Raw genomic sequence first — 12,627 nt, 5'->3', positions numbered from 1 at the left:
AGAAGTAAGGTTAGAAAGGCGTACAGGAGTCCCAAACCCCCGAGCAGGTTAAAGGCATCTCAGAGGGAGAGCTGCATTGGGAACGTCAATGCACAAAAACTTTGACACTGGGTGTTCTGCCCGGTGATGAAGATATTAAGCCAAGGTTCTCCCCACTGTTGGAATTTGCTCTGCACCACCTCTGAGTTTAAGTGCCAATCTTGACCCGCTAAGAAGGTCAACTGAGTTCATCCACCCTTGTATTCAAATATCCTGCCAGGTGTTGGGTGACCATGGAGAGTCCCTGAGTGTTCAACAATTTCCAGAGGTATAATCTGGGCACATAACCTATGACTCGACTCCGCTGCAGTAAAACATGGTAGTCAAGCCGACTTAGAGCACCTGCACATGCTTCCCCTTGATGGGCCGGAGGAACACATTCAGTCCCAGGTGAACTGTTTGCAACTCCAGCAAACTGATGTGGAGTGGAGTCTCCGCTGGAAACCAGTGTCATCTAATCTCCATCCCTCCCAGATCTCCCCACTCCTGCAGCGATGTGCCTGTCACAACTGTTAGCTCTGGATGTGGTAGGGAAAGGGTTCTACCACTGTGGTCCAACTGCAAACAAGCAGCCAATACTGCAGATCTTTGACAGGTGCTCCTTTGACACCTGAATGGACTAGGAGAGGTCCCCTACGTGTTGAGCCCATTTAGACTCAAGATCCCACTGCAAAGCCCACATGTGCCACTTGCCATGGTACAAAAATAGGATGCAGGAAGCTAAGACACACAAAGTCTCAGAGGGGCTCTGAATGAAATCTAGGTCAAGGGTTGAAACATCAGGATTATAGCCTGAATGACCTGTACTCTTTGAGGTGGGGGGGGGAAGGGGGGAGGGAGGTTCGCAAGAGCACCATATCTAGAATGGTTCCGCCCAGTGATAGCTATAGGTCAGCCATCATCTGGAGGTGGCTTACAACTGTTTAAGGTGCACCCGCTTTCAGGAGCCAGTTGTTGTTGTATATAAAGACCGGTATTCCCAACCTACACAGATGGGCTGGGGCTACCACCCACTTTTGTGAGCATTCAAGATGCAATGGTCAGGGCAACTGAGAGCAGGGGAGAACTGGAAGTGCTGAAACTACAGCTAGTGTTTGTGGAAATAGGCGTCTGGAAATCCAATACCACCACCCATTCTCTGAGGTCAACATAACTTGAGCCAGGAGTTCAGAAGGTGAAGATCAAAAATGAGAAAAAGGTTTCCATCCTTAGTCGGCATTAGAAAATAATGGAAGTAACAACCAGTCTTGATCTCCCATACTAGGACTCTTTCTATTGCTCCTTTGACCAAGAGAGCTTTAACTTCTCCACAGAGAAGAGGTCTTTCTGTAGGTGTTGTGGAGTGAGCGGGGTATGATAGGAAGGGAAGAGTGTAAATGTGTTCCACAAATTGGTCAGATGCGATACTCTTCCAGCCAGGGAGGTAAGAGGTGATACGCCCTTCCAAGTGGGCAATTGTGACCTGCAGAGGGTGAATTAAAGTGGTTTGTGGCAGCTGTGGAGAGAGACTGAGGTCTGAGTAGAACATTGCCCCTGAGAGCATGGACCCTGTAAGCTTGACTCCCAGCGTCTGCCTGTAGGAGGCTGGCCTGGCTTGTAGTGGGTACCAAGGGGTACTTACACTCTGTACCAGGTCCAGTTATCCCTTATTAGTGTAGAAGAGGTGTTTCTAGCAGCTTAGGCTGATAGAAGGTAGCTATAGCAGAGCAGCTTAGGCTGAACTAGGAGACATTCAAAGCTCCTACTACACCACTGGTGTCATATGCACAATATCATAAGAAAACACAATACACAGATATACTAAAAATAAAGGTACTTTATTTTTATCACAATATGCCAAAAGTATCTCAGTGAGTACCCTCAGTATGAGGATGCCAAATATACACAAGATATATGTACACAATACCAAAAATATGCAGTAATAGCAAAAGGAAGTAATGCAAGCAATGTAAAGTTACAGTAGATTGCAATAGGAGCACATAGGTATAGGGGCAACACAAACCGTATACTCCAAAAGTGGAATGCGAACCACGAATGGACCCCAAACCTATGTGAGCTTGTACAGGGTCGCTGGGACTGTAAGAAAACAGTGAGGGTTAGAAAAATAACCCACCCCAAGACCCTGAAAAGTAGGTGTAAAGTGCACCTATAACCCCCAGAGAGCACAGAAGTCGTGATAGGGGGTTTCTGCAAGGAAGACCAACACCAGCAAAGCAACAACAGTGGATTTCCGGACCTGAGTACCTGTGGAACAAAGGGACAAAGTCCAAGAGTAGCGACAATGTCTGGAGTGGGCAGATGCCCAGGAAATGCCAGCTGAGGTTGCAAAGAAGCTGCCACCGGATGGTAGAAGCTGTGGATTCTGCAAGAACGAAGAGGGCTAGAAACTTCCCCTTTGGAGGATGGATGTCCCACGTCGTGAAGAAGCTTGCAGAGGTGTTCCCACGCAGAAAGACCGCAAACAAGCCTTGCTAGCTGCAAGGGTCGCGGTTAGGGTTTTTGGATGCTGCTGTGGCCCAGGAGGGACCAGGATGTCACCACTTGGATGAGGAGACAGAGGGGACGCCCAGCAAGTCAGGGAGCCCTCACAGAAGCAGGCAGCACCCGCAGAAGTACTGGAACAGGCACTTGGAAGAGGAGTGAACCGGAGTCCACCCGAAGTCAGAAAAGGGAGTCCCACGATGCCGGAGGACAACTCAGAAGGTTGTGCACTGCAGGTTAGAGTGTCGGGGACCCAGGCTTGGCTGTGCACAAAGGAAATTCTGGAAGAGTGCACAGGAGCTGGAGCAGCTGCAAATCACGCGGTACCCAGCAATGCAGTCAAGCGTGGGGAGGCAAGGACTTACCTCCACCAAACTTGGACTGAAGAGACACTGGACTGTGGGAGTCACTTGGACAGAGTTGCTGAGTTCCAGGGACCACACTCGTCGTGCTGAGAGGGGACCCAGAGGACCGGTGATGCAGTCTTTTGTTGCCTGCGGTTGCAGGGGGAAGATTCCGTCGTCCCACGGGAGATTTCTTCAGAGCTCCTGGTGCAGAGAGGAGGCAGGCTACCCCCAGAGCATGCACCACCAGGAAACAGGCGAGAAAGCAGCAGGATAAGCGATACAAGGTTGCAGTAGTCGTCTTTGCTACTTTGTTGCGGTTTTGCAGGCATCCTGAGCAGTCAGCGGTCGATCCTTTGGCAGAAGGTGAAGAGAGAGATGCAGAGGAACTCTGGTGAGCTCTTGCATTTGGTATCTGAAGAATTCCCCAAAGCAGAGACCCTAAATAGCCAGAAAAGGAGGTTTGGCTACCTAGGAAGGAGGATAGGCTAGTAACACAGGTAAGAGCCTATCAGAAAGAGTCTCTAACGTCACCTGCTGGCCCTGGCCACTCAGAGCAGTCCAGTGTGCCAGCACACCTCTGAATCCAAGATGGCAGAGGTCTGGGGCACGCTGGAGGAGCTCTGGGCACATCCCCTGGGAGGTGCAGGTCAGGGGAGTGGTCACTCCCCTTTCCTTTGTCCAGTTTCGCGCCAGAGCAGGTCTGGGGGATCCCTGAACCGGTGTAGACTGGCTTATGCAGAGATGGGCACCATCTGTGCCCATCAAAGCATTTCCAGAGGCTGAGGGAGGCTACTCCTCCCCAGCCCTGACACCTTTTTCCAAAGGGAGAGGGTGTAACACCCTCTCTCTGAGGAAGTCCTTTGTTCTGCCTTCCTGGGCCAGGCCTGGCTGGAACCCAGGAGGGCAGAGACCTATGTATAATGCACGCGTGTAATGGTGTCCCCGCACTCACAAAGTCTGGGGAATTTGCCCTGAACGATGTGGGGGCACCTTGGCTAGTGCCAGGGTGCCCACACACTGAGTAACTTTGCACCCAACCTTCACCAGGTGAAGGTTAGACATATAGGTGACTTGTAAGTTACTTATGTGCAGTGTAAAATGGCTGTGAAATAATGTGGGCATTATTTCACTCAGGCTGCAGTGGCAGGCCTGTGTAAGAATTGTCAGAGCTCCCTATGGGTGGCAAAAGAAATGCTGCAGCCCATAGGGATCTCCTGGAACCCCAATGCCCTGGGTACTTCAGTACCATATACTAGGGAATTATAAGGGTGTTCCAATATGCCAATGTGAATTGGTAAAATTGGTCACTAGCCTGTTAGTGACAATTTGTAAAGAAGAGAGAGCATAACCACTGAGGTTCTGGTTAGCAGAGCCTCAGTGAGACAGTTAGGCATCACACAGGGAACACATACATATAGGCCACAAATTTATGAGCACTGGGGTCCTGGCTAGCAGGGTCCCAGTGACACATAACAAACATACTGAAAACATAGGGTTTTCACTATGAGCACTGGGCTCTGGCTAGCAGGATCCCAGTGAGACAGTGAAAACACCCTGACATATACTCACAAACAGGCCAAATGTGGGGGTAACAAGGCTAGAAAGAGGCTACTTTCTCACACGGTCCCGAAAGGGCGGAAGGCCTGTCCTCTTTCAGTTGCACTGCCACGGACTATAGCCTCTGACAAAGCCTCAAAAGGGACAAGGCTTTAAAGGGGTCTGCTGAATAGGTGGTGCCCACCACCTATTAAACCTTTCTAAAGCCAGGTTATCCTTCACTTTGAACAGCTGAGAGGAGGGTCATGCCCATGAAGGACTGTTGGATGTCCTACAAAAAGCCAGTGAGGCTAATCCAGATGGGGCCACAGCACCACTCTGGTTCCAACGGCCTTACCCAGACAGTCAGTTGTGTCCCAAGCCTGAATAGATGAAGTGTTATGCCGTGTTATGCCAATTTGATCAGCTGCTGCAGCGTTGGCCTGATGTCATATGGGACAGCAGGCAAGATGCCTGCCACTCTGCTCCATAGTGCATGCAAATACCTCATAGGAGAAAAGAAATGTACACAGTATGGAGGGTAAGCCAAGTAGAGTTGATATAGTTTGCCAATGGTTCCATTTGCTTATATCTCCTGTCAGGTTGGAAAAAGCCCTGGGGTTCTGGGGAACAGGAGATGCTTGTACACTATGCTCTCCTGGGTGGGGTGCTTAAGCAGGAAGCCGAGATCCCAGGAATTGGTCTTTGTCACCCTGCTTCTTGCCTGCTTACAGAGGGGAAAGATACTGGCTTTACCCAGGAGCCCAGCAGCACATCTGTTGGGGCCACACTGAAGGGCAACAAAGGTTTGTGGTTTGTATTGTCTGGGTTGAGGACCTCAGTGAGGGCGTTAGTTTGAACTGTTGTGCGGAGAGTGAGGCCTATAACCTCTGCCCCCTCCTAATGACTGCTGTGAAGGAGGCAGACTCCTTAGTAACCATGGCTGGGTTTGGGGAGGTGAGACAAACGTCTGGGAGGGCGCCTAGACGAGTGGCATCCTGTTGGTCATAAAAAGATTGCATTCATCATCAGGATCACCATAAATGTAGTCACCTGTAGCCTCCTCATCATTATGGTGAAGCTGTCTCTAGGTTAAAAACTACTGGCTCGGATTCTGGGATCGGAGTGCGGGCTGGTGGTGTCGGTAGAGGAATTGGACATTGCGCCTGATCCTTGGGGCCTCAAGGCACCCAAGAGGGATACTAAAATCCAACAATTGTGTCTAAGGCCTTTTTCAGCTCTGAGAGCTGTTGTGGCATCGCCAATGCTTAGAGGAGGTTGAGCACATCAGACTCAGCATAGGATTTGGTTCTGAAGTAAGGAAATGACTCTGCAGCCCAGAGATGCTCTAGAGGTGACCGAGCATTGTGCAACTCTAAACGGTGGGAAAGACAGGACGGCGAAGATCCATGTTTGGACCTCTTGTGCTTCTTTTATTTTTGACTTAACAGAAACCCGTGACTTTGATCGGTCACAGGAGTGGCTTATGGAGCGTGTCGGTGGGCTCGGCTTCAACTGGGACCCCTTTTTTGACTTCTTATAGAGTTTGGTGATGGTGAGTTTTGCTCTACACTCACAGATGGCCTTACAATTCATCTTTGTGCAACACTCACAGGACGCAATGTTTGGATCCGAGACCCCAGAGACAGACATCATGGGTGTCAGTCACCAGCTTTTGACTGTGACACTCGCGATATGGCTTATACCCTGAAGACTCGTTGGGAGACATGTCTTCACACTTAAAGAAATTATAGGAAAAGTTTTCCATCAGAATTAGAGGATTTAGGAAATTCTGTCTCTACGCTGAAAGGTGCAGAAAGAAAGAAACTGACATCAGTGTATGGAGGTGGAGCACATATAGGGACCCCAATGCCCACATCTGGGGCAGAATGGTTCCAACGTTAAGCCACAGAATGCCAGTTGCCTATGCCCAAGGGAACTGCTACATAAGTTTTCGGACCCAGTCTGACACCTGAAAAAATTTGCAAGGTGAGAAATCTGGGGTTAGAAGTCTGTAACAGAAGGGAAAGATACTTATCTTCAGAAATGCTTTCTGGTGCATACTTTATCTGAGATTCCTCACCCTTTGAATTTAATATTCCAGGCTCCAGTCTGGACCCAGAAACTGTTCAATAGCATTCCACACCAGTAGGGGCACTAGTTTCACTTTGGCGCCGTGCGAGGCATCCCTGTGACATCATTGGAGCCATGAAGATTGTTACCAATGGTAAGCAACTTTTTCTTCTGATGGATACTTCTACCTCTAGAGTAATCATCTTTTGAATAGATTCTCCAAGCAGTACCCAGCCAGGAGGTGATTGCATGGCTGAGTATACCATAAAATCTTAAAGGACTGAGCCCACACAGTGACACTACCAGCCTCACTTCAGAATCCAAACACTAGTCCAAACGGTAATGCTTCACAAAAGTGTGAAGGGAAGCCCAGGTAGACACACTGCAGATGTCTGCTACTGGCACTACTCTTGCCAGGGCAGAAGTAGAAAATGTGCCCTGGTGGAGGGAGATTGAATACCTTCTAGAGGGTCATTATGTGCTAAAGCATACCACATCTTGAAGCAAAGGTTAAACCATCTTGATTAAGTCCTCTTATGCACTCACTTGTCTTTCATGTTCCCCAAATAACCCATAAAGAGCTATTCATCCAGTCTGAATATATATCATCTAACAGCCATTAGAGGAGGTCAATGCGAAATAAAGGCATGTAGAATATGTACATGCAACATGTCTTTCACTCCTCACTAACATGACACTTACCGTATTACAAACAACAAGTCTGAAATCTAAGAGAAAAGTGATGAGCATCAGCCAAGTGGATGACAGAGCAACTATAGAGACAAGTTGGAATTCCAGAGCACCTACATACGTTTCAAAACCTGTATTACATTATATTCGGGAACCTACAGAGGTCTTGTCAGCTGCACCCCTTCTGTCCAGAGAACCAGTTGTGAGATCAAGCCAACAATTGTAGTTAATAGTCAGCTATGTCATAGGCCAGCAAGAGGCCCTATTAGCATCTGATGGAAATGCTACCACAGTTTCAGCTGCTAAATTCAGGATGATCGAGAGGGTAACGCTGTGAATGCAGCAATAGCAGCACAGACACATCACATGCGGGTGTTCACGGAGTGGTTCAGCAGAACAACCATATCATTAATGGCTTTGAAACCCAAATGGAGTTTGACTGAAATTGGTGATGCAGTCACTGCACAGTGTGGTGCTATAAAGCAGGACTCCATGGCACACAAGTGTCATTAACGATGCACTGTCACCAACCGAGAGCGAGAAGGGCGTCAGCATTAGCAAAATATCAGGATGGTGGGAGACACCACAAGGCATAGTACGAGTCAAGAACGAGAAGTTGATGGCACTGCCACAGTGAGTCCAAGTGAGAGATTAAGAGTGCAAAGAGCAAGAAATAGATAGACCAAAGTAAGTTTAACAGTTACTACATCTCCTAAATTTCTGTTTCTACCTTTCAGTATGCCAAATGTACATTCCATCACAGATCTGCGCCTGTGGATTGCAGTTACGTGTCATTATCCATAGATGTAAGGATAGGAACTGTCACCTACAACATGGATAAAAGAACTTACAAAAGTGCTCAGTATGCACTGCCTAGTATACTTTGGGTGCAACTGTAGTGACTTACGTAACAATCACCTATCTCCTAGCTCTCCTCAAAGGGTATTGGAGAAAACCATCTTTGTTTCCATTTGGCGATGTCAGTAATGAGCAACTCTGCATCACACAATACTTTCAGCATGTACTAGATCTTTCAGATGCTGTAGATATGCTCACTGTGTGTGTGTGGGGGGGTGGGTGTCAAGAAATGTGACCCCACCCATAGACACTAGGATATGTGGACATTATGCAATCCTGTCTATGCAATCCTGTACAATTAACCTTGGTGTCACATAATTCACCTGTGATACTTAGAAAAGGTGCATTTGCATGGACTCTGGACAACATAACATGTAGAAATGTCTCAGCTAAACTTTATAAGGCACTACAGGGCCTTGGTAGAATACTGGCACTACAAGGAGCTGTGAACACAAGAAATGTATATGCATAGGGGAAAACTGGCTGTGTCATGTGTGTCTTCCTCCCATAGGGTGTAGCTCTTCTAAGAGGTCAAGGATTACTTTTCTACTAAACCTGTACCCGTCATAAACCTCTTCTGCTATTTGATCAAAGAAAGTAACTCTCAGCCTGAAAGTTCTCTCTTCTCCTTGGTTGGGCTCAAAATAGGCCTTTCCTTTTCAGGGTGGTAGAAAGGGCAGCAATTTAGATAGTTTGTGTTACAGTTTGAGTCTCCTTTTGAAGAGTCCACCTGGTTACCAACTACTTAAGCCTGGTGGTATTTTGGAAATGCCATGTGCTGGTTTTGTACGTTTGCAATTTGCTAATGATTCATACATACGCTTTGCATTTTTCAATTTGGTAATCTCTAGTTAGTGTTCACAATTTCAAGTCAGATTTTCTGAATTTGTTGTTCATTTTGTACGCTATTCTATTTTCACAATGTTTGTTCATCAATGGGTGCTGTTTCTGAAGCTGCAAATCGGTTTGCGACTGGTTCTCAATTTACATATGCTTTGTACATGAGGCCCTAAAGCACTGCTGGACATTCTAGGTATGTGTTGTGTCCCAAAGTCCTTAAGATGCAGTTTCTTAGACTGGTCAATACACTCCCTGATTAAATCTGAGGCTTTTTAGGCCATAATATTCTATAGTCCTATAAAGTCAAACTTTGTGAGCGAACAGACTTCTCCACTATAATACAATAATATTTTCTTCTCAACTGGTGGATTATAATTCTGTGTTTGAGAGAGAGCAACTTTCATGACAGAATTAACAAACATGGCAAACTATCAAGATCATGAAGAGCAATAGATAGAATACTCCTGCTTATGTGATTTTTGTTCACTCTGTAGCCTTGAGAAGGTAACACCTCGACACAAAAAGTGCTGGCTCTGTGTATTGGACTTCAGGTGAAATATTTAATTCACAATTGTTCACAGTGTATTTCAAGGTGCCTACACATGCTGTATTTTGTCTGCTGGTATAAGATACTAGTGGGGCAAATGGTGAACTGCAAGTGCACCTAGAAGTGGACTTTAAATCTCCCAATCTACCACATTTCTGGCGCAACATTACTATTTCCAAAGAATAATCACAATCTACTGCTTTGTCGTTCAGCAGGTTTAGGTGATTTTACATTAGTAGTATAAAACGATTACCCGACCTGAAAACTCCAATTGCATGAATGCTGTTTCCTTCTTATCATGGCCCTTCTTGTGCAATAATGTAACACTGCCACCTTGCAGCTGAAAGTTGAGTTTAGCAAAGACGTTATCTCTTTTCGTGAACGTGTTCATGCAAGATGCATCAGTTGTGGCATCAAAAAAATCATCAGCCCCTAATTTAAAAAGTTTAGGAGAAAGAGACATACAAATTAGAAATCAAAACTATATGGGTAATTTTAAAAAGTCAAGACTACTGACTGCATACAAGGTGAATCTATGAAGATACACACCCCTGAATATGGCACCTTACCAAAAGCTTATGTCTGAGCGCAGTTTGCTCTGAGCCAGTACGGGTACCCCAAAATCTGTGCTTGACCTTTAGCCATGTGCAGCAAGTTCTTGTCACAGATCAGTGGTTAAACCTTACGCTTGCCCAACTTACACCAGTTGGATCATACACCCAAACCCATGTATCAACTATGCTCTCTGGTTACATACTTTGGCAGTTCACATTTGCACTATGGAGATTCTTTTTACATTTGTTTTGTCATGGCTTGCAAACCTGTAACGATGAGACAAGAGAAAACGGAAACAAAGTGTGTGAATTCAAGGACAAAAATCCAACTTAAAAGAAGTGTATGAATATAGTTGTGGAAAACAAATTACTTATCTTTGGTAACAATCTATATAGTGAATACTGTATCTACATGCAGATTCTTTATCTTGAATCACCCCAAGGCACAAGACTACATCTGGAAAAGTTGAAATAGCTCTCCTGCACCAGTAGTGGAGTGCTCGGCTCCAGTAGTGGGGTGCTCAGGGCGGGGTTAGCACCTGGCATGACATCATAAGAGCTATATAGACCCCACCGAGACGCACTGACGTCAGTCTCTCGCCTGTATTTTTTCCATACCCTCAAATGTGGAGATGAGATTGACAAAATATTATGTAGTGTACCAACACATAATCTGGGATCTTAACTGTACCCAAGACCACCCCTCAGAACAAGGAGGCGGGACTGATGAGGAATCTGAACGTAGATGGAGCATTCATGAGGAAGAATATTACCAAAGTTAAGTAACTTTTTCCCATATGGGAAGGTTCTACCTGAAGATTCTTCACTTCTTTTAATCAATACTCGAGCAATGCATCCCATGTGGTGGGTCTGAGGCGATGGCCACAATAAGAAGTTCTGCAGCACAGATCTGACAAAACGTCCATTCCTGCAGACTTTACGGAAGACACAATTATGTCTAGTGAAGGAGTGGACAAAGTCCACATCATAGTCCAACAAATTTGCAGGATGAGGACACCCCTAGACAAAGCTGAAGAAGCAGCCTTTGCCCCAGTGGAATGGACCCTTATACCTTTAGGAGGATGTTTTTTGGCAACTGCACAGCAGATCTTAATGCACAGTAGGATTTGTCATGAAAGTGTTCTTTTCTAGATATCCTGGCCATTTGTGGCACGACATAGCCAACATACAAAAGGTCATCCATCCAGGATCTGTCACCATAAAAGCTGAGAACCAAAGGAGGTGATCAAGTCACAGCATTTTGAATGACTGGACCACATCTGGATAAAGACACAACTCATGGTCAGTAAGACATTCAGGGAACCTGCTAAGGAATTGGCAAGCAACACAAACTCAAGAGTCTTCAGTACATCTTCAGTACTTCTTGACACAAAGGGTGTGATCCCATGCCGCCCTGTTTGTTGATGTGCCACAGTGCGGTCATGCTGTCCGTGAGGCCCTGAAAATGACCGAACCTAAAGGATGTCAAAAATGTCTCCAGTGTCAGGCAGATCACCCAAAGCTCAAGAAAGTTAATATGGCACTTCAGTTCCAATTAAGGTCACTTTCCTCTGGCCTCCAAGTCCTCCATATGTCCCTTCCACGCAAGTGTGGAGGCACCTATCGCCATAGTCGTACTGCTGGTGAATGGCAGAAGGGTCTCCCACTCTTGGGAATCCCGTCACTTACAACTACCAAAGAGCTTTTGTAGCCTCGAGGGAAACCCAGACAAAGTCACCAATACTTAACCCACTGAAAGGATAAGTTACTTACCTGTAATACTAGTTCTCTTCCAGGGGAATACTCATCAAAGTCATAAGCACTGAATTCCTGCTCTTGTCCGGGGACCCCAGAGCATATGCCAAATTTCTTTTTTTGGCAAACAGAAATATTTGACGCGTTTCGTCAGTCCTCGCTGCCTTGCTCACGAATAATACTTACTTTTGTTTCTATTCCTATATATTCTTTTCTAATACCACAAACATAAAAAACGGACTACCTTCTTTCTTGCTTCAACGGCGGCCATTTTTTGCTTTCCTAATATACCAAATCAAACAAATAGTTGTCAGCTTATTCTTCCGCTTATTTTTACAATTATTTCTTTGATAACCCCTTAAATGGAGTTCTACATCATTTACCATAACTATCCAAATACATTTTTCATGACATCGTAATCCATAATCTTATCTTCATGTTACTTACATATTAACCAAATAAATACATACCCATATAAAGCTATTCAAACATCAAAAATTCATTAATCGTACTTCACCTGTATCTTTTATGATACAATAGCTCTTCTGCTTTTCTGGTTACTTATTCTATAGTTTTAAGATACAATAGCTCTTCGTGCTTATTCGTGAGCAAGGCAGCGAGGACTGCCGAAACGCGTCAAATTTTGCTATTTGCCAAATAAAAGAATAAGATTTGGACATCGTGGCAGAGACTTTTTTCCTGCAGTGGAAACATGTTTGTCTACAATAAGGGGATCCGCGACCCCCGTCTCTGCCGCCTGCGCGGTACTTTTAAGAAGTATATGTGTGTGTATATAGAAAATGTCACTTACCCAGTGTACATCTGTTTGTGGCATTAGTCGCTGCAGATTCACATGCTGTGCACAGTCCGCCAGCTGGTGTTGGGCTCGGAGTGTTACAAGTTGTTT

At 45.7% G+C, this 12,627-nt stretch overlaps 1 protein-coding gene across 2 annotated transcripts in view; it reads right to left on the bottom strand.

Annotated features, from left to right (window-relative positions):
* The window catches only part of VPS13D (vacuolar protein sorting 13 homolog D), a 2,230,750-nt gene that overhangs the window by 2,019,237 nt on the left and 198,886 nt on the right, over nt 1-12,627 (bottom strand). For both annotated transcript variants that reach the window (XM_069240741.1, XM_069240742.1), the window contains exon 13: nt 9,670-9,843. In XM_069240741.1, coding sequence (XP_069096842.1) covers nt 9,670-9,843 — 174 coding nt within the window. The remainder of the gene's footprint in view (nt 1-9,669; nt 9,844-12,627) is intronic.

Source organism: Pleurodeles waltl, chromosome 6 (genome assembly GCF_031143425.1).
Source record: "Pleurodeles waltl isolate 20211129_DDA chromosome 6, aPleWal1.hap1.20221129, whole genome shotgun sequence".
In the NCBI taxonomy this organism is placed as follows: domain Eukaryota; kingdom Metazoa; phylum Chordata; class Amphibia; order Caudata; family Salamandridae; genus Pleurodeles; species Pleurodeles waltl.
The sequence above is the reverse complement of the archived record's forward strand: the minus strand, read 5'-3'. Positions and strand labels throughout refer to the sequence as shown.